The 24929-nt window shown below is 44.4% G+C and overlaps 1 protein-coding gene across 6 annotated transcripts in view; it reads right to left on the reverse strand.

Moving 5' to 3' along the window:
- Positions 1 to 24929, reverse strand: part of ICA1L (islet cell autoantigen 1 like) — a 45608-nt gene that overhangs the window by 19401 nt on the left and 1278 nt on the right. For 2 of the 6 annotated variants that reach the window (XM_038749283.1, XM_038749284.1), the window contains exons 2-7: positions 19537 to 19705; positions 14438 to 14510; positions 14038 to 14161; positions 9135 to 9333; positions 1688 to 1813; positions 452 to 601 (exon numbers count right to left, since the gene is read on the reverse strand). In XM_038749283.1, coding sequence (XP_038605211.1) covers positions 452 to 601; positions 1688 to 1813; positions 9135 to 9333; positions 14038 to 14161; positions 14438 to 14510; positions 19537 to 19698 — 834 coding nt within the window. In that variant the 5' untranslated portion in view covers positions 19699 to 19705. Of the gene's footprint in view, positions 1 to 451; positions 602 to 1642; positions 1814 to 9128; positions 9334 to 14037; positions 14162 to 14437; positions 14511 to 19536; positions 19706 to 24929 lie in introns of those variants that run through there. The other 4 variants (XM_038749287.1, XM_038749285.1, XM_038749286.1 and 1 more) reach the window with 4 other exon arrangements.

Here is a 24929-nt window from a genome sequence, read left to right on the forward strand (position 1 = left end):
CCGCCACATGTCTGCTGTGTGATCTTGGGCAAGTCACTTCACTTCTCTGAGCCTCAGTTACCTCACCTGTAAAATGGGGATAAGGATTGTGAGCCCCACTTCATCATCATCATCATCAATCGTATTTATTGAGCGCTTACTGTGTGCGGAGCACTGTACTAAGCGCTTGGGAAGTACAAGTTGGCAACACATAGAGACAGTCCCTACCCAACAGTGGGCTTTGGGACAACCTGATCACTTGTATCCGCCCCAGTGCTTAGAACAGTGCTTCGCACATAGTAAGCACTTAACAAATGCCATCATCATTATTATTATTATTATTATTATTATCCACCCCAGTACTTAGTACAGTACCTGGCACTTAGTAGGCGCTTAACAAGTCCCACATTATTATTACTGTTATTATTATTATTATTGTTCTTTAGGAGGGGGAGAGCTTACTGAGACGTACCTTAAAGCCTACATCATGAGTTTCCGCTTGATGCCAGGAGGAATGGGCAACCATAAGAGGTTTTTGACTGACGGGGAGATGTGCACTAAATGTTGCTTTAGAAATATAAACTGGGCAACAGAGTGAATTGCGGACTCGAAGTAGGCAGATCTGTGAGAAGGTTGAGGCATTAACTGAATCAGGATATGACATATTTTCATATGAGACTAGCTTGAATGGATTAGAGTGCTTCAGTATGAAAATACAAAAACATGGCTGTGATTGAATTTTATAAATTCGTGAAGGTGTGGGAAGGGCGAGCGTGGAATTACGATTATCAAATTCACACACCCACTGAGGCTTGAAGATAGCAGTTTCAAAATAAACAGGGGCAACATTTCTTCACACACTGGATGATGAACATGAAACTTGTCATCAGAGGAAAACTGTACAGGCAGAAGAGATCAATAGTTTCAAAAAGGTTTGGGATAAATTCATGAGCAAGATGTCCATAAACGGGTTTTCAGAAGGAAAGCTAGACGTTTTAGCATGGGGATCGCTATGTTAAAGGGCATAACATCATATGGTTCTCTTAATTTGAATTCTGTCTTTCATCTAAAGCTTTTAAATTAAATTAAATTAAATTAAGCTGTTGTATACAATCAGCTCTTGATTATTCAGAGGGGAATTTTATAGGATGTTCACTTTGCCGTCTCCCTGCTGTTTTGTCCAAATTTTGTCCACTTGACGATTAATCAACACTTTGGCCAGAGGGTAGCAGGGAAAAGAAATAAAATTCAAATGAATTAATATCAGCTATTGATTCTCAAGTTTCCCATTAGTCCAACTACTGGTCTGACTCCTTGGAGTCCCTATCCTAGAGTCTAATTGTGATGTTACCCATTGATAATCTATTGTGCTGTCAACTGAAATTCAACATACAGCTGCCAATTTTAACTTTTGCAACCAGGAACTTAAAAGGAAATCTTCCTCAGTTCTAGGGGGAGTGCCAAATGGATCCATTATCCCATTGCTCCAAATGGGAGAATTTCTTTTATTTTAGAGAAAAGAAAAGCAGAAACAGGAAGACTTCAAAGGCTACAAAGCAGCTCAGTTACAACACAGTCAAGAAGATCCGGGTCACTGAACTGTTCTTGCCGTTCAATTTACTTTTGTTTCACCCCTTAGACAACTTTAAAAAAGAAATCTCACCACTCCTCTTTACTGCAAGGACATGCTGACCATGGAGTTGGGTACCTGGTAAGCCGCGAGGGAATGCGATAACATATTGCAGCGACTCGCCCCAAGCAGGTCCACCTTCTGACAAACATCCATCTTTAACTTGTCAAACTGGGTTTTGGTGTTTCTCACCTCGACCTGCACCTGGAATCATAAAAGGACTAATATTTATTATTATTATTATGGTATTTGTTAAGTGCTTATTATGTGTCAGGCACTTTCTAAGCGCTGAGGTAGATATGAGATAATTGGGTTTGACGCAATCCCTGTCCCACTCGGGCTTCACAGTCTTAATCTCCATTATACAGATGAGGGAACTGAGGCACAGAGAAGTCAAGTGACTTACTCAAGGTCACAGAGCAGAAAGGGGTGGAGCCAGATCTTTAGGCAGATGACACCCAAATCAATATCTCCTCCCCTGTTCTCTCCCTCCCTCCAAGCTCGCATCTCCACCTGCCTTCAGGACATCTCTACTTGGATGTCCTCCCACCACATAAAACTCAACATGTCCAAACAGCTGCTTATCTTCCCTCCCAAACCCTGTCCTCTCCCTGATTTTCCCGTCGCTTTGGTCGGCACTACCATCCTTCCCATTTCACATGCCAAGCCTGCAACCTTGGTGTCATCCTTGACTCCACTCTCTCATTCACCCCACATATACAATCCGTCACCAAAGCCTGCCGGACTCACGGTCACAACATTGCCAAGACTCGCCCTGTCCTCCCCATCCAAATGGGTACCATATTATTCATTCATTCAATCGTTATTCATTCATTCAACCATATTTAGTACATTAGTACATTGGTATAATCGCTCATCCTATCCCAACTAGATTACTGGATCAGCCTCCTTTCTGACCTCCTAACCTCCTGTCTCTCATTCATTCATTCAATTGCATTTATTGAGTGCTTACTGCGTGCACAGCACTGTACTAAGAGCTTGGGAAGTACAAGTTGGCAACATATAGAGACGGTCGCTACCCAACAGCGGGCTCACAGTCTAGAAGGGGGAGACAGACAACAAAACAAAACATATTAACAAAATAAATAGAATAGTAAATATGTACAAGTAAAATAAATACATTCATTCCTTCAATCAATCATATTGAGCGCTTACTGTGTGCAGAGCACTGTACTAAGCACTTGGGAAGTACAAGTTGGCAACGTATAGAGATGGTCCCTACCCAACAACGGGCTCACAGGCTACAAGGGGGAGACAGACAACAAAACAAAACATGTGGGCAGGTGTCAACTCATCAGAACAAATAGAATTAAAGCTAAATGCACATCATTAACAAAATTAATAGAATAGTAAATATGTACAAGTAAAATAAATACAGTAATAAATCTGTACAAACATATATACAGGTGCTGTGGGGAGGGGAAGGAGGTAGGGTGGGGGGATGAGGAGGAAGGAGGGGGCTCAGTCTGGGAAGGCCTTCTGGAGGAGGTGAGCTCTCAGTAGGGCTTTGAAGGGAGGAAGAGAGCTAGCTTGGTGAATGTGCAGAGGACGTGGGCCGGGGGTCGATGACGGGACAAGCGAGAACGAGGCACAGTGAGGAGGTTAGCGGCAGAGGAGCGGCGGGTGCGGGCTGGGCTGTAGAAGGAAAGAAGGGCGGTGAGATAGGAGGGGGCGAGGTGATGGACAGCCTTGAAGCCGAGAGTGAGGAGTTTTTGCCTGATGCGTAGGTTGACTGGTAGCCACTGGAGATTTTTGAGGAGGGGAGTAACATGCCCAGAGAGTTTCTGCACAAAGATGATCCAGGCAGCAGCATGAAGTATAGATTGAAGTGGGGAGAGACAAGAGAATGGGAGATCAGAGAGGAGGCTGACGCAGTAATCCAGTCGGGATAGGATGAGAGATTGAACGAGCAGGGTAGCAGTTTGGATGGAGAGGAAAGAGCGGATCTTGGCGATGTTGCGGAGGTGAGACCGGCAGGTTTTGGTGACGGCTTGGATGTGAGGGGTGAACGAGAGAGCGGAGTCGAGGATGACACCAAGGTTGCGGGCTTGTGAGACGGGAAGGATGGTAGTGCCGTCAACAGAGATGGGAAAGTCAGGGAGAGGGCAAGGTTTGAGAGGGAAGATAAGGAGTTCAGTCTTGGACATATTGAGTTTTAGATGGTGGGCAGACATCCAGATGGAGATGTCTTGAAGGCAGGAGGAGACACGAGCCTGAAGGGAGGGAAAGGGAGAGCAGGGGCAGAGATGTAGATTTGGGTGTCATCAGCGTAGAGATGATAGTTGAAGCAATGGGAGCGAATGGGTTCACCGAGGGAGTAAGTATAGATAGAGAACAGAAGGGGACCAAGAACTGACCCTTGAGGAACACCTACAGTAAGGGGATGGGAGGGGGAGGAGGGGCCCACAAAGGAGACTGAGAATGACCAGCCAGAGAGATAAGAGGAGAACCAGGAGACGACAGAGTCTGTAAAGCCAAGGTTGGATAGCGTGTTGAGGAGAAGGGGGTGGTCCACAGAGTGGAAGGCAGTTGGGAGGTCGAGGAGGATTAGGATAGAGTAGGAGCCGTTGGATTTGGCAAGCAGGAGGTCATTGGTGATCTTTGAGACGTCAGTTTTGGTGGAATGTAGGGGATGGAAGCCAGATTGGAGAGGGGCGAGGAGAGAGTTGGCGTTGAGGAATTCGAGGCAGCGGGTGTAGATGATTCGTTCAAGGCGTTTGGAAAGGAATGGTAGGAGGGAGATAGGGCGATAACTAGAAGAGAAGGTGGGGTCAAGAGAGGGTCTCTCCCCACTTCAGTCCACTCTTCACTCTGCTGCCCGGATTATCTTTCTACAGAAACACTGTGGGCATGTCACCCCCGTCCTCAAAAATCTCCAGTGGTTGCCTAGCAACCTCCATATCAAGCAAAAACTCCTCACTATTGGCTTCGAAGCTGTCCATCCCCTCGCCCCCTCCTACCTCACCTCCCTTCTCTCCTCCTACAGCCCAGCCCGCACACTCCACTCTTCTGGTGCTAACCTTCTCACTGAGCCCCGTTCTCGCCTGTCCCGCTGTTGACCCCGATCCATGTCTTACCTCTGGCCTGGAATGCCCCCCCTCCTCAAATCTGCCAATCATACCTTCCCCCTTCAAAGCCCTACTGAAGGCTCACCTCTTCCGAGAGGCTTTCCCAGACTGTCCCCCTTTCCTCAGCTCCCCATCTCCTCACCATCGCCCCGACTCGCTCTACACCCCCTCCCCACCCCACAGCACTTGTGAATACATGTACACATCTTTAATTCTATTTATTTATATTAATGTCTGTTTTGATGTGTATATATCTACAATTCTATTTATACTGATGCTATTGATGACTGTTTACTTGTTTTGATGTCTGTCTCCCCACTTCTAGACTGTAATCCCACTGCGGGCAGGGATTGTCTCTATTGCTGAATTGTACTTTCCAAGCGCTTAGTACAGTGCTCTGCACTCAGTAAGTGCTCAGTAAATGCGATTGAATGAATGAACCCATGACCCTCTGACTCTCAGGCCTGTGGTCTATCCACTAAGCCATGCTGTTTAAAAACAAAGGCTCAGCTGCATGCACAGCATATGCAGACCTTGGTAAGCAGCCCAGCCCAGTGGAAAGAGCATGGGCCTGGGAGTTGGAAGACCTGGGTTCCAATCCTGACTCTGCCATGTGCCAGCTGCGAGACCTTGGGCAAGTCGCTTCACTTCTCTGGGCCTCAGTTCCCTCACTGGCAAAATGGGGATTCAATCCCTGTTCTCCCTCCTACTTGGACTGTGAGTCTCACGTGGGACCTACCCCAGGGTTTTCTACAGTGCTTGATCATAGAAAGTGCTTTCTAACAAACAAAATACCAATAATAATAATAATAACAAAAGCCATTATTATTGTTAATAACATTAATATTATCTATATACACTCAATTAACAAAAAGATCAGTCTGTTTCCACCACATTATGCTGTTCCTGTATGAAACATCCAGTGTGGGGCCAAAGGGAGAGCCTTCAACCGCTTAGCTAAGTTTTTTTTCAAATCTTAGAGAAATTTTGCACAAATGTTATTTATGTATTGATGTTTTGACATATCATATAAATCAGCTTTATACTCAAGTTTTTACCGTGCGGAAGAAGGCAACGGTAAACCACTTCCGTATCTTTACCAAGAAAATTCTACGGACACACGGACCAGAATGACTTAATGATAGAAGATGTGACGCTCTGAAGAGGGTGTGTCCATGGAGTCGCTATGAGTTGGAAACGACTTGATGGATTTGAAGGTAAATAAGCTTTAAGAGGGAACTGATGCAGAGGAATCCTATTCTTTAAAACCTCTTCCAGTTTCTGCATTATTTTAATAGTTGATACTCCAATCCAGCTTGAACCTCCAATCCTTAGTATGGCCTGCAGTGTGATCTTGGGCAAGTCACTTCACTTCTCTGTACCTCATTTTCCTCAACTGTAAAATGAGGATTAAATGCCTGTTCTCCCTCCGACTTAGACTCTAAGCCCCATGTAGGACAGGATCAGAGTATCTATTTCAGTCCATGATTTACTGCAGAAGGGCTGCCACTGGGCTGTGGACCCTTCTTCCTTGTTTGTTTTTATTGTCTTGTTTTCACTATGAAAAAGACATATCAAAGTCTTTTTAGCCAGTCATATGTTGTGGTTTCACTGCCCTGCTTTCAATGGGCTGTTTTTTGCATGTTGACCTTCTGGAATCAAGGAGTGCTCACATCTCTGAATTGTGTCATTAAAGAGAAAGGAAGGGGAGAAGCAGGAAAGGAATAGGAGACAGAATAGAATATGAGGAGAGAGGAGATTTGGCTGTTTTCCTGCAGTGGGGGAGGACCCCCCCCCCCGCCCCAACTAGCTGCCATTCTGGTTCAAGCTCTCCTCATAGCACAGTTGGATGATCGAATCAGCCTCCTCAAAACTGGTATCCTCTTCGTGCTGCTGCCCAGATCTTCTTCCTGAAACAACACTTGCCAAAGATTTCTCCCCTCCTCAAAAGTCTCCAATGAATATTTCTGCACTCCTCCTTTCCTCCATCGATCACTCAATCAGTGGTATCTATTGAGCGTTTACGGTGTGCCGAGCACTGAACTTAGCACGTGGGAAAGTACACGACGAATTCTCCCCTCCAAATCCACCAGACCACAATTCTCCCCACACTTGAAGCACTCCTAAAACTCCACCTCCACTCAGAAGCCCTTCCTTAATTCATTTATAATTCCCCAAGTCAAATCAACCCAAAAGTCATCCTTAGCGTATCTGTTTTATGTATTTTATTCCCACCCTCAATACGTATATCCCTATATATTGTCAATTATTTGCTCACTATTTCATCCTGATATATTCATGCCACTAGCTGTTATATCTTTGCTCTTCCTCCTGTTCCCTCTGTTTGTATGTCATTTTTGTCTGCCCCATAAAAGTGTTAACTTTTTTTTCCCTTCCACTGAACCCTGCCAGGAGCTTAGTGGTGATAATAACTGTGGTATGTATTTAGCAGTTACTATGTGCCAAGGACTGTACTAAACACTTGGGTAGATACAGGATAATCAGGTTGGACGCAGCCCCTGTCCCACAAGGGGCTCACAGTCAAAGTTGGAGGAAGAACAGGCATTGAATCCCTATTTTACAGATGAGGAAACTAATGCACAAAGAAGTGAGGTGACTCGTCTAAGGTCACACAACAGGCAAGCGGCAGAGATGGGATTATAACTCAGGGCCTTTGACTCCCAACCCCATGCTCTTTCCATTAGACCAAGCTACGCTGCTCTAAGTACCAAACCCCACTGACTGACTGATTAATGGAGTGCCTCCCATTTCATCTGTGGACCCCAACCTCCCTACCGAAGACTGCTCAGGAGGGACTGTCAGGGCCAGAACTTTGGGCATGCCAGCCCTGAGCTGAGACCACCACAGAAAGAAATTTAATAATAATACTAACGATAATAATAGTAATGGTATTTAAGTGCTTACTACGCGCCAGGCACTGTATTAAGCAGGGGAGGATCCAAGCAAATCGTGTTGGACACAGTCCCTGTCCCACGTGGGCTCCCAGTCTCGATCCCCATTTTACAGATGAGGTAACTGAAGCACAGAGAAGTGAAGTGACTTGGCCGAGGTTACACAGCAGACAAGTGGCACGGCTGGGATTGTGAGTGCAGTTGCCACTGCCACGACTTGTGGACTACAGCTTGAAGGCTCTGAGCCAGGCAACCACGTGGCTTCTCCATGGAACCAGTGACCATGGCTGTGACAGCTCCCTTCCTCCATTATTCATGCTTGGATTTGAGGCAGGTCTGTCAGTCTGGCGGGCAGGGAAGAGGTGAAAGAGAGAGAGGCCATGCATGCATCCACACACAGGTCTATAAGTGAAAGTGGATGATTCTGGGGATACCCGTCTGCACAAATCGGTCAGTCCCACCCCGCTTGCCTGAGAGTCTTCAGTTCTCTTTCTGGGGGTCTTCCTGAGTCCCTTTCCTACCTCTTTTCCCTTTTCCTTGACTTCTCCCTCTCCCCACCACATGCTGGGGCCAGTGATCCCACTTTTTGTCCCGCTTTGAATTGCAAAAGAGTATCTCCCTTCCCAGAGTGGGCTGAAAGGAAGAATAATTGTTTGAGGGGGGAAGAGACAGAACTGGGGAAAGGACTGTCAAAAGAAAAAGACAGAGAATCTTTGAATGAGAAATAAGCTATCAGAGGGCTAGGTGACAGGGACATTGGAAAGATTTTCAGGAAGAAAAGACAAGGGATAGGTAGGGAGATGCTGTATTTTTCCTCTTTACTAGCCTGGGTGAAGACAGGGCGGGCAGTCCAGCTAGTTTGATGTAAATTGGTTCTACTTAGTCATAAACAAGTAAGGTGAGATCACCTATTAGCTTACAACTTGAATTGTTTCACCAATGGAGGCAATTACATTATTCCAGATGATGCGGTGCTTTGCTCAAGTGAACTGTGAATTCCTAGGCATTTGATACTCTTCTGTTTCAATTGGAGCAATGCTGTTTTCTACATTAGGCCTCTAGGATCGTAGCTTTCAAACGGATGATTAAACATGGATTTTCCACAATCCACTTGATTTCCAGCTACGATTCCAAAATTAAGTTTATAGCTAACAAGGGGGTTAACAATAATAGATCCCAGAAATAATATCGGCCCCGTGACATAATGCCAACTACACTAATCCTGCCAAACTGATTCCATTTTCTGTTGGCTTACAGGCCTGCATCAGGTATCAAACTGAATACCAGAAAGTGGACACATCCCTGGAATATTCCTCTTCCTAACTGCCTGTATAGTGTTTCTTTCTTTAATCACCAAGGAAACAGGTTGGGAACTTAGTTCTTTCATTCCAAATAAGTAATGATCTGAGATTCCAAAGGACTTTAAGTTCTAATAAAGGCATTGTGGTTTCTAGGAATCAAAGGCCTTTTCATGGATTGGGCTTTATAAATATATCAAGGAAAGAGAGAGCTCCATTCTCATACTTTTCTGAATTTCTCCAGTTGTTTGTAGGTGTCCGGATCCAGTTCTTGAGAGACGTCCTTCATCCACAGCAAGGCCCCCCTGTATTCCGTGCGAGCTTGCTCCATCCGGTTAATTGTCATCAAGGTATCTGACACAGCTCTTTGACTAAATGTTGCCACTTCTTGCTCCAGGCGAGTCAGTGGAGTGTACAGGGCTAACCTGAAGGGAAAAAAAATCAACTCTCAGTCAGAGGCATTTCAGTCCCCCATGACACAAGACTTGGAGGACGAGAGGACCAACCTAACTCTGAATCACACTACAGCCACTGTGCCTAATTCGGCCTATCAACCTAAAGATTACAGGGATTCTTTCTTCTTGTGATCAAGGCACAAACTCAAATGGCAGAATTAGCCTTAAGTATTACGGTAATAATCACATTCTTGGATTAATTCTAGTAATTTCAAAATACAAGATCTAGGATCAGAAAGGATGTAGGGAAGCCTCTAATCAGAAACTGGCTAAACTATAGAAAGGAGTTAAAAAGACAAGGATGCCCGTAATATACAATTAGAGATTTTTCTTTTTTCACCTCAAGGGTATGAGGTTTTAGTCCTCCTTTTTCTTAAGCGTAGTATTTTTGCAGTGCTTTTGAAGCCAGCCGAATCAGCCACATTTTAAAAACGGCACCCAGGGCTAGTAAAAAAAAAAATGTTCATGAGGTGATTGAAATGCCCGGGCAGCCCAGCGATGCCCCTGACCAAGCTCTGCCTTCTTGGAGCCAACCTTTTCCCAGCCCTTCACAGGTCAGCTGTCAATACTCTTCATCGTCATCAATAGTATTAATTGAGGACTTCCTGGGTGGAGAGTCCTGTTCTAAGCATTTGGGAGAATACAATTCGCTCTTTGCGTCTCTAGCCCACGACTAAGCCCAGTTCCCAATGGACCTCACCCGAAGGGCCCAGGAAGGAGAGAAAGCAGCAGCATCCCCTGATAATAATAATAATTGTGATATTTCTTAAGCACTTACTATGTGCTAAGCTCTGGGGTAGACAGGTGATATTCATACCCGATAGAGTCCGGGTCCCACATGGGGCTTGCAGTCCAAAGGGGAGGCAGAAAAGGGCCTGGAATGCCCCCAATCCCTCTGCCCATCTGCCAAGAAAGCTCTCTTCCTCCCTTCAAGGCCCTGCTGAGAGCTCACCTCCTCCAGGAGGCCTTCCCAGACTGAGCCCCTTCCTTCCTCTCCCCCTCGTCCCCCTCTCCATCCCCCCATCTTACCTCCTTCCCTTCCCCACATCACCTGTATATATGTATATATGTTTGTACAGATTTATTACTCTATTTATTTATTTATTCTATTTGTACATATCTATTCTATTTATTTTATTTTGTTAGTATGTTTGGTTTTGTTCTCTGTCTCCCCCTTTTCGACTGTGAGCCCACTGTTGGGTAGGGACTGTCTCTATATGTTGCCAATTTGTTCTTCCCAAGCGCTTAGTGCAGTGCTCTGCACATAGTAAGCGCTCAATAAATACGATTGATGATGATGATGATTTAATCTCCATTTATAGATGAGAAAATCGAGGCACAAAGAAGTAAAGTGACTTACCTAAGGTCCCACAGTAGCAAGTGGCAGTGCCGGGGTTAGGACCCAGGTCTTCTGACTTCCAACTCTATGCTCTTTCCATTACTAATAATAATTGTGGTATTTGTTAAGCACTTACTAGGTGCCAGGCACTGTACTGATTGCTAGGGTCCCACTGCCTCTACACACTTTTAGTTCCCAGGAGGTAATAATAATAATAATTTTGGTACTTGTTAAGCACTTACTATGTGCCAAGCGTTGTTCTAAGCACTGGGGGAGATACAAGGTAATCAGGTTGTCCCACATGGGGCTCACAGTCTTAATCCCCATTTTCCAGATGAGGTAACTGAGGCACAGAGAAATTAAGTGACTTGCCCAAAGTCACCCAGCTGATAAGTACTCCAAAGTCCCATCATGGTCCACCCTACTGTTCCACGTAGCACTCAGAAATAGGGGTAGGAGGTGGAGTTTGGAGTTGGAACTGTGCCTGGGCCGAACTTCTAGGGCTAACCTGATTTCCAGATAGCCAGAGGAGCAGCGTGGCTCAGTGGAGAAGAGCACGGGCTTTGGAGTCAGAGGTCATGGGTTCGAATCCCAGCTCCGCCACATGTCCGCTGTGTGACCTTGGGCAAGTCACTTAACTTCTCTGAGCCTCAGTTACCTCATCAGTAAAATGGGGATTAAGGCTGTGAGCCCCACGTGGGACAACTTGATCACCTTGTATCCACCCCCAGCGCTTAGAACAGTGCTCTGCACATAGTAAGCGCTTACCAGATGCCATCATTATTATTATTATTTCTAGGACGGGGAGGAAGGATTCATGAAATGCATGCCTTATTATACACAGGCGATTGTCCTGATTTGATGCCAGCATTTGTATTCTGGCATCACGGAGAAGAACCACGGAGAAGCAGCGTGGCTCAGTGGAAATTTGTATTCTGGCATCATTGAGAAGCAGCATGGCTCAGTGAGCCCACTGTTGGGCTCTGTTGGGCACTGTTATTACTTTATTACTCTATTTATTTATTTATTTATTTATTTATTTTACTTGTACATTTCTATCCTACTTATTTTATTTTGTTGGTATGTTTGGTTCTGTTCTCTGTCTCCCCCTTTTAGACTGTGAGCCCACTGTTGGGTAGGGACTGTCTCTATGTGATGCCAATTTGTACTTCCCAAGCGCTTAGTACAGTGCTCTGCACATAGTAAGCGCTCAATAAATACGATTGATTGATTGATTGGTTGATTGTTGGGTAGGGACCGTCTCTATATGTTGCCAACTTGTACTTCCCAAGCGTTTAGTACAGTGCTCTGCACACAGTAAGCACTCAATAAATACGATTGATTGATTGATTGATTGAGCATGGGCTTGGGAGTCAGAGGTCATGGGTTTGAATCCCGGCTCTGCCCCTTGTCAGCTGTGTGACTTTGAGCAAGCCATTTAACTTCTCTGTGCCTCAGTTACCTCATCTGGAAAATGGGGATTAAGACTGTGAGCCCCACGGGGGACAACCTGATCATCTGGTATCCCCCCAGTGCTTAGAACAGTGCTTTGCATATAGTAAGCACTTAACAAATACCATTATTATTATTATTATTACTATTATTATAATGGGAGCACTTTGATTCTTGTGCCACATGGCATGGCTCCACTCGGCTCTCCGGGAGCTATAGTACTCCCCAGCCTCTCCTTTATTTGTTTAAAAAATTAGTCAATCAGTCAATCGAAATTATTGAGCGCTTACTGTGTGCAGAGCACTGTACTAAGTGCTTGGGAGAGTATGATGGAGCACGGGCCTGGGAATCAGAAGGATACAAGTTCTAATCCTGGCTCCTTTTGTCTGCTGTGTGACCTTGAGACAGTCACTTCACTTCTCTGGGCCTCAGTTCCCTCATCTGTAAAATGGGGATTGAGACTGTGAGCCCCACGTGGGATAGGGGATTGTGGAAGCAGCGTGGCTCAGTGGAAAGAGCCCGGGCTTTGGAGCCAGAGGTCAGGGGTTCAAATCCCGGCTCCACCACTTGTCAGCTGTGTGACTTTGGGCAAGTCACTTCTCTGTGCCTCAGTTACCTCATCTGTAAAATGGGGATGAAAACTGTGAGCCCCTCGTGGGACAACCTGATCACCTTGTAAACTCTCCAGCGCTTAGAACAGTGCTTTGCACATAGTAAGCGCTTAATAAATGCCATTATTATTATTATTATTGTTATAGGGACGGTGTCCAATCCGATTTGCTTGTATCCACCCCAGTGCTTAGTACAGTGCCTGGCACATAGTAAGCAAAAGAGCCCGGGCTTGGGAGTCAGAGGTCATGGGTTCAAATCCCGGCTCCTCCAATTGTCAGCTCTGTGACTTTGGGCAAGCCACTTCACTTCTCTGTGCCTCAGTTCCCTCATCTATAAAATGGGAATTAAGGCTGTGAGTCCCATGTGGGACAACCTGATCACCTTGTATACTCCTCAGTGCTTAAAACTGCGCTTTGCATATAGTAAGTGCTTTACAAATGCCAACATTATTATTATTAACAAACACCAGAATTATTATTATTACAATATAACGTTACAACAGACACATTCCCTGCCCACAACAAGCTTATAGTCCAGAGGGGCTGCTGCCCAGCCAAAGCAAAGCAACTGCTCTTTTCTTTTCCACTGGGCAGGCCTGTTCCCCAGCAATCCTGTCCAAGGTGTTGAAGCCATCCATCCACTCCTGGCTGGAGACTGCACCCCCTCTCACACCCTATTTCCAGAGTTTCCAAAGCCCGAAAAGCTTTTTTGGTGCGGAAAGAAAGGCTGGCAGCGGTGCTCGTAAGTTAGGGCCATTCAGTGGTTGATTCCAGATGGCTTGGGCAAGAGAGATCCGACAGACAAGGACAGAATAGAAGCGGGGATGAAAGTGGAAAGGGGGCCAGCTGGACCGAGAGCCACTTAGAGCCGTGGAGAAGTGGCACTGTTTTGTTTAATTGTTGTTGTTAAGTCCTTATCATGTGCCAGGCCCTCTCCTAAGCGCCAGAGTAGATACAAATTAATCAGGTTGGACACGGCCCCTGTCCCACGTCAGGCTCACGGTCTCGATCCCCATTTCACAGATGAGGTACAGGGAAGATGAGTGACTTGCCCAAGGTCACACAGCAGTCAAGCGGCAGAGCCGGGATTAGAACCCAGGTCCTCTGACTCCCAAGCCAGTGCTCTTTTTGCTAGGCCACTCTGCTTCCATTGCTGTATTTGTTTCTAAAAGGATTCTGAGTGCTCGACCGTATTAGTTATAATGCCGATTATATTTTCATGATTCAGGCTGGGTATAAAAATTCAAGCGTTATTAACTACTGTGGGCTAACCTTTGCTTGGCAGAGGAACAGAGAGTCTTCCCAGTGGCATCCATCATTTTTCTCGCTTGAGTTCCATCCTGCTCTGCTTGAAACTTTAAAAAAAAACCCAGTTCATTTTCCTCCTCGGAAAGGGCTGGGAACAAAACAAAGTGAGAATTAGGAGATTGCTTTTTTTAAATTCCTTTCTTATGCAAAAAATCCAAAAGTAAATAAACATTCGCGGGTTGGCACTCGGACTTCCAACGGGAAAAGTAAAAACATTTATCAACTGAAAGAATATTACTGTGAACGAGACCTTAATTTAACTCATACATTAGGTGTTTTTAAAAAGGAAAGGTAATGCATAATAAAATGCCATCTCAAAAGGGAGGATTAAATGCACTGCAGATATACTTGTGCCGTTACGTACCGTTGAGTCTCTGCTGGTACTTCTCGACAATCTTTAGGAGTTCTGTGCAAGTTTCTTGAATAGAGTGAAAAACCTTGGAATATAAATTTATTTTAGGACATTAGTTGATCGAATTTTGAAAAGGACACAAAATGTCAACATTCTAGAAGATCTCTGTCTCTTTTCCTATGATAAGATATAAATTCCCTTACATGAGTTATTGTTTGCTTTTAAGGAAAACGGTTAAATGTCTCTTTAGGAAAGGGGAGGTAGCACAAAGGTAAGTCCACTAAAACATTATCCTATCCATTCAGTTTGTCTATATTCATTCATTCATTCAATCAATCGTATTTATTGAGTGCTTACTGTTTGCAGAGCACTGTGCTAAGCGCTTGGGAAGTACAAGTTGGAATGCAGGTTCGTACTACATGTTTTGGGGTAGATTGGAAAGGTATAATTGGGGAACGTGCTGCCAACAACACGTGTCTGAACATACAATCAATCAATTGTATTTATTGAGCACTTACTGTGTGCAGAGCACTGTACTAAGCGCTTGGGAAGTACAAGCTGGCAACATATAGAGACAGTCCCTACCCAACAGTGGGCTCACAGTCTAGAAGGGGGAGACAGAGACCAAAACCAAACATACTAACAAAATAAAATAAATAGAATACATAGGTACAAGTAAAATAAATAAATAAATAGAGTAAATAAATATGTACAAACATATATACATATATACAGGTGCTGTGGGGAAGGAGGTAAGATGCAGGGGATGGAGAGGGGGACGAGGGGGAGATATTTGATATTTGTTAAGCACACTCTATGTGCCAGGCATTTTACCAAGCGCTGCGGTAGATGCAAGCTATCAGGTTGGACACAGTCCATGTCCCATTTGAGGCTCACAGTGGGAAGCACAGAAGTCAAAGACATGGTCCCTGCCTTGAAGAGCTGCTCTGTTCAGATAAAACACTGTTTTCCCCGATCCAAAACTATCCAATGGCCAATGAACAAGTCTCCGTTCCAAATTTTTCAGAGATTTCAGCTGCCTGAAGTACAGTATGTAACATTGGCCAATTAGCGTTGGTAGCTGTGATACAGCCTCTTCTTAGAACTTGATCTGCCTCTCCGAGAAAATTACGTTATTTAATTCAGAGATTTTTCTGTTAGGAGATTACAGCAAATTCTGCTTCCTAAATGACCAATCCACATGTGGATAAGCAGGGGGGGCCCCGGGACCCTCTCTGGATCCACCACAGTTGCTTTTCAGGCCCAGCCATTCTGTCCTACGGAGGGTGAGAAGGCTGACCCAAGCTGGGAGGAGGGCCACAGTTTGCCACCCATTCCTCCGCTCACCCCAACGGGCACCAGTTACTTGCCACCTCACTCTCGACTCACATGCGAGGACCAGAGATGAGGCAGACTAAGGAAGTACGGGAAGAAGCGGAGCGAAACTCTCCAGGGTACAAATTTCCCAGGTCAGCTTGGGGAGTCTTGTCAGTCTTGATGATGACAAGGCCAACAGGAGAGAGGGAAGATGTGAGAGAGAGCGTCTGCTTTTAATGGTACTTATTAAATGCTTATTTTGTTCCAGATGCTGGACTAAGTGCAGGGTAGATATGAGATAATCCATTTGGGCACAGTGCCGGTCCCATGTGGGGCTCACGGTCTAAGTCAGAGGGAGGAAGATTTAATCCCCATTTTACAGACGAGGTAACTGTGCCTCAGTTAGAGAGAAGTTAAGTGACTTATCCTAGGTCACACGGAAGAAAAGGGGTGGAGCTGGGATTAGAACCCAAGTCCCCTAACTCCAAGGCCCGTGCTCTCTGCGCTAGGCCATACTGCTTCCCAGCCTGAAATATAGAAATAAACTATTTCTATTATAGTTTCCCATAGCTAATGTCAATTTGCAATGATCCTTTGAAATCCACCTCAATCAATCCATAGGGGAAGCCACCATATGAAATGAGCAGCTGTTTGAGGCTTTTAAGGGACCGCGACACTTAACTCAATCAACCAGTGGTATTTATTGAGCACTGTAGTAAGTGCGTGAGAAAATACAATGTAACAGAGTTGGTAGACACAATCCCTGCCCACAACATGCTTACAGCCTAGAAGGAGCACTAAAGCCAGTCAGTTCTCTTTTTTCCCTTCAGAACCATAGGTGAATTAGGGAGTTATGCTCCCCTGTCTATCCTTTAGCTGAGGTGATTCAAACTGCACCACTTGGCCTTAGAAAAAAGAAATTAGTGCCTGCATTGTGCGCAGAATCATTTTTGTTGAAAGGGCAGAGGATGGACCTGTTTTGAAGGAATTGGTTCAAGAGAATGTCCTTTAATATTGAGGCTCTGCTCTATCCCCATTGGAAGAGTCTATGTACTTACAAATATTATGGTGTGTTGAGAGACGTTGTTTTGTGTGCCTTCCTCTTAGGGGTGGATGGGGGAGAACTCCCATTTTTAGCAGGGTAGACGTGTGCGTGACTGGATTTGCGTTGCTCCTCAGTGAACTGTTTTGGTTATTGTTGAGTCTGATGGCCCTGCTTAGTGTCCCGGGTTCAGTTCAACAAGGAACCACTCCTACACTCATAAGGACCCCCCTCCTTCCTTCTCCGCTTCACCGTCTTCTCTTCCCTTTCCTTCCCTTTGCTTCTTAGAGAAGCAGCGTGGCTCAGTGGAAAGAGCCCAGGCTAGGGAGCCAGAGGTCGTGGGTTCTAATCTCGGCTCTGCCACTTGTCAGCTATGTGACCTTGGGCAAGTCACTTAACTTCTCTGGGCCTCAGCTCCCTCATCTGTAAAATGGGGACGAAGACTGTGCGCCCCATGTAGGACAACCTGATTACCTTGTATCTACCCCAGTGCTTAGAACAGTGCTTGGCACATAGTAAGCGCTTAACAAATACCATTATTATTATTATTATTATTATTATTATTATTATTATTTGGAGTCAGAGGTCATAGGTTCAAATCCCGACTCCACCAATTGTCAGCTGAATGACTTTGGGCAAGTCACCTAACTTCTCTATGCCTCAGTTCCCTCATCTGTAAAATGAGGATTAAGACTGTGAGCCCCACATGGGACAACCTGATCACCTTGTATCCCCCAGTGCTTAGAACAGTGCTTTGCACACAGTAAGCGCTTAACAAATACCATCATTATTATTATTATTATTACTCTCTCAGGGCTTGCCCAGAACAAGATACTGCTAAATCATTGGCTTTACGGTGAATGAGAAACAAGGGGAACAGTCACTTTGCAGATGAGCCAAAGAGACTTCATCAGTGTATTCACTGCTCACGATCATTTAGATTTGTTACTGGTAAACTCTGGCACAACCAGAAGCAAAGGAGGGGGAGCCAAGCAAGGAGGCCTGGTGAAGGTGGTGGTGGGGCCCAGGTGAAAGTGAGGTTGGACAAGTGAAGGAATAGAGCAAAAACCCCCATACCTCACCTTCACCTGGGCCCCACCTCCAGCTCCATATTCAGTCTCCCTCCCACCAGGAGCAGAGAGAAAGAGAACAAGAGGGACACAGAAAGAGAGCACGTGTGAGTGCACTTGGTATCAGAATATCTGCATTTTTTATATTTTAGGTATTATGTCTTCAGTTTCTATGGGACGGTCAAACGACCCCATCTTCAACATGACAGCTGTTGGAAACTGAACAGCAGAAAATAATTTTCTAAAATCCACCCCCTCTTCAAGATATTCCTAAAACAGAAACAGAATCACCAATTTAAACCCCATACTTCTCTTAGGCAATAAAATGCATAAGGACTAAAGCTAATGACTCTGTGATGCGAAAAGTGAGAAATAATAATAATAATAATGGCATTTATTAAGCACTTACTATGTGCAAAGCACTGTTCTAAGCGCTGGGGAGGTTACAAGATGATCAGGTTGTCCCCCGGGGCGCTCATAGTCTTAATCCCCATTTTACAGATGAGGGAACCGAGGCCCAGAGAAGTTAAGTGACTTGCCCAAAGTCACACAGCTGACAACTGGCAGAGCTGGGATTTGAACCCATGACCTCTGACTCCAAAGCCCGGGCTCTTTCCACTGAGCCACGCTGCTTCTCTTAGTAGTAGTCTATTGGACGGAGCATGGGCCTGAGAATTGTACTGTCTAAGAACTTAGTACAGTGCTCTGCACACAGTAAGCACTCAATAAATACGATCGAATGAATGAGAGTCGGGGGCCTGGGTTCTAATTTTGGCTTTGCCACTTCTCTGCTGTGTGACCCTGAGCAACTCAACTTTTCTGTGCCTCAGTTACCTCATCTGTAAGCCCCATGTGGGACATGGACTGTGTCCAACTTGATTAGCTTGTAATCTACCCCAGCGCTTAGTACAGTGCCTGGCACATAGTTTTTTTAATGGTATTTGTTACATACTTAGTCAAAACTCTGAACTTGAGAACAGTACAAGAATAACTGCATTCGGACATTAACGTTAACCCATTTGGGCTTGGAAAATCATTTTAAGAAATGGAACTCTTTCAATTTAAAAGAGAAATGTAAGTAATTGAGGGGACTGTGAGCCCACTGTTGGGTAGGGACTGTCTCTATATGTTGCCAATTTGTACTTCCCAAGCGCTTAGTACAGTGCTCTGCACATAGTAAGCGCTCAATAAATACGATTGATGATGATGATGATGATGACTGTCATCTAACCAGTGGAATTAAGACTGGACACATGTGAATTCATTAACAAATTATAATAATTACGGTACTTGTTAAGGGCTTACTATGGGCCAAGCGCTGTTTTAAGCGCTGGGGTAGATACAAGTTAATCAGGTTGGGCACAGTGTCTGTCCCACGTGGGGCTCAGAGTCTTCATCCCTATTTTACAGATGAGGTAACTGAGGCCCAGAGAAGTAAAGTGACTTGCCCAGAGTCACAGAGCAAACAAGGGGCGGAACCGGGATTAGAACCTAGGTCCTTCTGACTGTGCTCTAACCACTAAGCCATGCTGCCTCTCTAAAGTCTTCCTGCGTATGTCAGGAAATTTAATTTCTGTCTTAGTAGTTTTCAAGATAAAGGAATTTTCCCATCCACACCAGATGTCTGACCAGTCACCAAAAGCAATTCGGTGTCCTGGCTCTTCCAGAATCCTCAGGGCTACCTCTAGCTTGGCATCCAGTTCCGCATCCGACGCCACCACATGTTCATCCTCTTTCTTTCCTGTTGCTTTGATTAGGACCTGCTTGGTTTTCCAGTATTTCTTCTGCATCCTGCTGACTACTGATTGCTCATCTTCTGACTTCGGTTGCCAGAAGGAATCCATGGAGTCCCTACATGGAAAAAACCAAACTCAAACTTCTAGATGGCAGAAATTGGATAAGACAAGAGTTTACAGGCAAACCGATTGGGAGAATACCCAGGAGATCAATTTAATTCGTTAAAAGCCCCAACTAAAGTACTGTACCACTGGGGTGGGGTGAGAGGGGAATTCATCCGACTGTTGCCGAAAGCTTGAACAAATATTGGGCAGGGAGGGAAGTAGAGAAGAAAGCGTTCCGTGTCAGTTATGGAGCACAGCAGAACTAATAACTCACAGTGGGGTTTTGGCACTAACAAAACAAATGTTTTCATTTCTTTCTTTGTAAAAATGAACAGAGTCTGGAATTCACCCGCAGTAATTGTCTCCAAACCACTGCACAGACCCGGTTTTTGAGAAGGAAATACAAAGATGCTTTCGGTAAGCGGTGGTAGTGGCGTTTGCTGGGGTAGGGAGAGGAGGAGGGTCAGGATCCTCATGCCACAAAGTTTTCGTTTCGGAAGTGTCGGCTTGGTGGAGTAAGACGTGGGGTAAGATCAGAACGGCTAGCTTCAGGCAGGCTGGTACTGTGGGAGTTTCATCTTTGAAACGTGCCTAGGCCCTGGGGTAAAACAAGGAGAAATGTGTGTGTGTCTGTCTGTCTGTCTGTCTGTCTGTGGGTAGGGGTGTTATCATAATTAATTGAAGGCCTATTGGTCTGCAGTGCTTGGTAGAGTGAAATAGAAGAGACTTTCTCTCAAGTGCCCTCTTGCCTTTTTCTGCCTTCTCACCTCCTTCCCTTCCTTTTTCCTTCTCAATTTTTTTTCTCCCGCTCCCCTTATTGCTAGTTTTAATTTCCCGGGTAATATCCTCTCCTCCTGTATGGGGCTGAAAAAGCTGTGTAGAAGAGTGGAGCAATTATGCAAGCAGACATAGTATTCCCTTTTGGATAAAATTTTGACCCTAAACCGCTAAACCGCATCTCCTTGTCTAAGCTAATCAAAAAGTTCATCTAAGGTGTTCCGTAATGGTTGGATTGAATTAAATATTTTAGGGGTAGACAAAATTAAACCAAACAAAGCATCATAAAGTTTTCAGGCATCTATGAAAATAATCCCAGAAGACTTTTGAAATAAGGCCAAATGCAAGCTCGCTGCTCGATATGGTTAAGTTTAATTTAGACGGTGCATTAAATATTTTATCGTAAGAGCCTTACTGGTTATAATGATGCCTAAGCCAAATACCCTGGTCAATTGTAAAGCTCATTCATTTCTATCAAAATTTAATGGTGGTAGTAGTAGTAGTAGAATTTGGATGCTCACGGTGCAATGTACTGCCCTTAGAGGCCTGGAGAGTACAGAATAAAGAAGTGACACATTTTCTGCCCATGAGGAGCTAACATTCTAATAGAAAAGATAAACACAAAACTATTTCCAGGAATAATCAAAATAAGTAACTGAATGCTCACTGAATAAACATATATGCAAGAGTACCGGGGAGGGATACGCCACCAGAATGATTGCAGGTGGAGTTGGGATGTTCTGGGAGAGATGTGTCCATGGACTCACTATGGGTAGGAGATGACTCGACAGCATAGGACAAGATAAGACTGAGGATGGGAATAAATAAATTCAAGGAGTTGGCTGATGGATTTATATGACTTAGGGTGGTGGGAGATTACTTGGGAAAGACATGCATAAAATAAGAGCATAAGACAAGATAAGACTGAGGATGGGAATAAATAAGTTCAAGGAGTTGGCTTATGGATTTATATGACTTAGGGTGGTGGGAGATTAACTGGGAAAGACATTTTTAGAGTTAGGGTTTGAAAATGGAGAGCGTTATGGTCTGCTGCATTTGAAAATAATAATTATAGAATTTATTACACATTTACTACATGCCAGGTACAGTACTGAGCTCTGACAATCAGGTCTAACGTAGTGCCTGTCCCATATGGGCCTCAGAGTCTCAGGAAGAGGGAGAATGGGAATTTAATTCCCATTTTACAAAGGAGGAGGTTGAGGCACAGAGAAGCGAAGTGACTTGTTTAAATTCAAGTGGTGGACCCAGAACTAGAATCCAGGACCTGTGACTCCCAGGCTGGTCCTCCATCCACTCAGACACGATGAGTTCCATGCCATCATGAGATGTCATGTAGGAAGATCTAGCAGGATTTGCCAGGGGACTGAATGTAAGAGTTGAAAGACTGCAAGGAGTCAAGGACAACACCGGGGATGACAGGGAGGATTGGTAATGGTATCAACTTTTTGCTCCGCCAACATATACTGTACTGCAGCAGCCATGAAGCGGGGAGGTGAAAAAAACAAAAGCTTAAAAAGGAAATTATTCTAAAATTACACCAAAGACTTTATAAGACCAGTCCCTATAAGGGGTAGATCACCGTAAGTAAATCACTATAATGCCATCTGGAGATTGCAGACATGAAAAAAATTAACTCTCAGTAGAGTACCAGGCACCCCTGGGGCTCTGTAAATATTAGTTGATGATGATGATAATGATGAGAGTGAAGAGAATAAGATGACTTCATTTTAGAGCATTACCTATGTCGGAGGAAAAATACAACTGGAAAATGTTTTTACCATCATCAAAATTATTTATTGAATACCTACTGGGTGAAAGCACTGAAGTTAACTGCTCGAGAACATACCGAAAAGTAAAAGCAGGATAAAACCAGTAGCTCAAATCTGTACTTTGCCTTTATTTTTCCAAAACAATTTTGCATAACTTACCTCATTTTTGTCCTCCCCACATCCCTGTGAAGTGGGGCAAGGCAGATCCTACCATCCCACAATAATGTTTACTGGGTGCCTTCTTGTGTGTAGAGCATAGTTTTAAATGTTTGGGAGAATACAATGAAGTTATATGACATGATCCCTGCCCTTAAGGAGCTCACAATCTAGACACAAAATAATTTACAAATAAGAGAAATAAAAATGTGTAGTTATAGTAGTAGACAATTATTCTCCCCCAGTTTCAAAGCCTTATTAAAAGCACGCCTTCCTTGGCTAAACCCTCTTTTCCTTTTCTTCCACTCCCCTTTGTGCTGCCCTGATTTGTTCCCTTTATTCAGAGGTCGTGGGTTCAAATCCCAGCTCTGCCAACTGTCAGCTGTGTGACCTTGGGCCAGTCACTTAACTTCTCTGTGCCTCAGCTACCTCATCTGTAAAATGGGGATTAAGACTGTGAGCCCCACGTTGGACAACCTGATCACCTTGTATCCTCCCCAGCGCTTAGAACAGTGCTTTGCACACAGTAAGCACTTAACAAATGCCATTATTACATTATTATTATTATTCATCCCCCCTCAAAGCCTCAATGCACTTGTGTATATCTGTAGTTGTATTTCTTTATATTAATGCCTGTCTCCACCTCTAGATTGTAAGCTTGGTATGGGCAGGGAATGTGTCTGTTATATTGTACTTTCCCAAGCGCTTAGTACAGTGTTCTGCACACAGTAAGCGCTCAATAAATATGATTGACTGACTGATAGCCTACTTGGAATAGTGTTTTGTAATGGGTACTTCGGCAGCTCAGCATAAAGTTGTGCCATTCTCTGCTTCGAGGGGCTTGCACTCTAATGGGGTTGACACATCAAAATAGGTACAACCTGAGTGGTCAAAATTGATTACACGTGTATTCGAGAGAGCAAAGAAGGACGTAAATGAGTTCATAAATGATAGGTACCAAAGTGCTATGGTTGGTTGTGAGTGAATAAGTCCTGAAGTGGTGGTTGGGAGGAAATGAACTGGGGAGAGGAAAAATGAATTGAGGAGCATTGTACTAAGCGCTTGGGAAGTACAAGTTGGCAACATATAGGGACAGTCCCTACTCAACAGTGGGGCTACTTCACTTCTGTTTATTCAATCAATGGCAGGGACTGTTCCTATTTTCTAGGAAACATGGGTGGCAGCGAGTGTTCATCGAAGGCTTACACCTTATCCGTTCACTCAGTCATATTTATTAAGCGCTTGTGTGCAGAGCACTGTACTAAGTGCTGGGGAAAGTACAATATAGCAATAACGTTTCTGTAGAAAAATGATCCAGGAAGCAGAGCGAAGTGTGAACTGTATATATGTTTGTACATATTTATTACTCTATTTTACTTGCACATATTTATTCTATTCATTTTATTTTGTTAATACGTTGTGGTTTATTTTTGTCTGTCTCCCCCTTCTAGACTGTGAGCCCGCAGTTGGGTAGGGACGGTCTCTATATGTTGCCAACGTGTACTTCCCAAGCGCTTAGTACAGTGCTCTGCACACAGTAAGCGCTCAATAAATACGATTGAATGAATGAATGAAAGAAATTCTCCTGGAGCGGGTGAGGTTTCGGGAGGGCTTTTACAGATGAGAAGGCCAAAGTAGGCCGTTTGAAGAAAAGAAGCTGTAAGTAAAAGTAGACAGATCCCTCTGGATAGACTGTATGCTTGCGGACAGATTTAGCTGGATAGACTATAAATAATAAATACAAATAAATCAATAATGAATGAATAAGCACGGGTCCTGAGATTATGACCAGTAAAGGCAATTAGGGGGATTCCTATGAATTATGCCTGTCTACTTGTTGTGTTTTGTTGTCTGTCTCCCCCGCGCTTCTAGACCGTGAGCCTGTTGTTGGGTAGGGATTGTCTCTGTTGCCGAATTGTACTTTCCAAGCGCTTAGTCGAGAAGCAGCGTGGCTTAGTGGAAAGAGCCCGGGCTTGGGAGTCAGAGGTCGTGGGTTCGATTCCCGGCTCTGCCACTTGTCTGCTGTGTGACTTTGGGCAAATCACTTAACTTCTCTGTTCCTCAGTTACCTCATCTGGAAAATGGGGACTGAGACTGCGAGCCCCTTAACAAATACCATCACACAGTAATGCACACAGTAAGCGCTCCATAAATATGACTGACTGAATGAATGAATCTTGTAACTACTCGACAGTATTAAGTGCTTAGGACAGTGCTATGCGCTTAGTACAGTGCTCTGCACATAGTAAGTGCTCAATAAATATGACTGACTGACTGAATGAATGAATGAATCTTGTAACTACTCGACAGTATTAAATGCTTAGTACAGTGCTATGTGCTTAGTACAGTGCTCTGCACACAGTAAGGGCTCAATAAATACGACTACACCCGTCTACATGTTTTGTTTTGTTGTCTGTCTCTCCCTTCTAGATTGTGAGTCCATTGTTGGGTAGGGATTGTGTCTATATGTTGCCGACTTGTACTTCCCAAGTGCTTAGTACAGTGCTTTGC

Source organism: Tachyglossus aculeatus, chromosome 7 (assembly GCF_015852505.1).
Source record: "Tachyglossus aculeatus isolate mTacAcu1 chromosome 7, mTacAcu1.pri, whole genome shotgun sequence".
Lineage (NCBI taxonomy): Eukaryota > Metazoa > Chordata > Mammalia > Monotremata > Tachyglossidae > Tachyglossus > Tachyglossus aculeatus.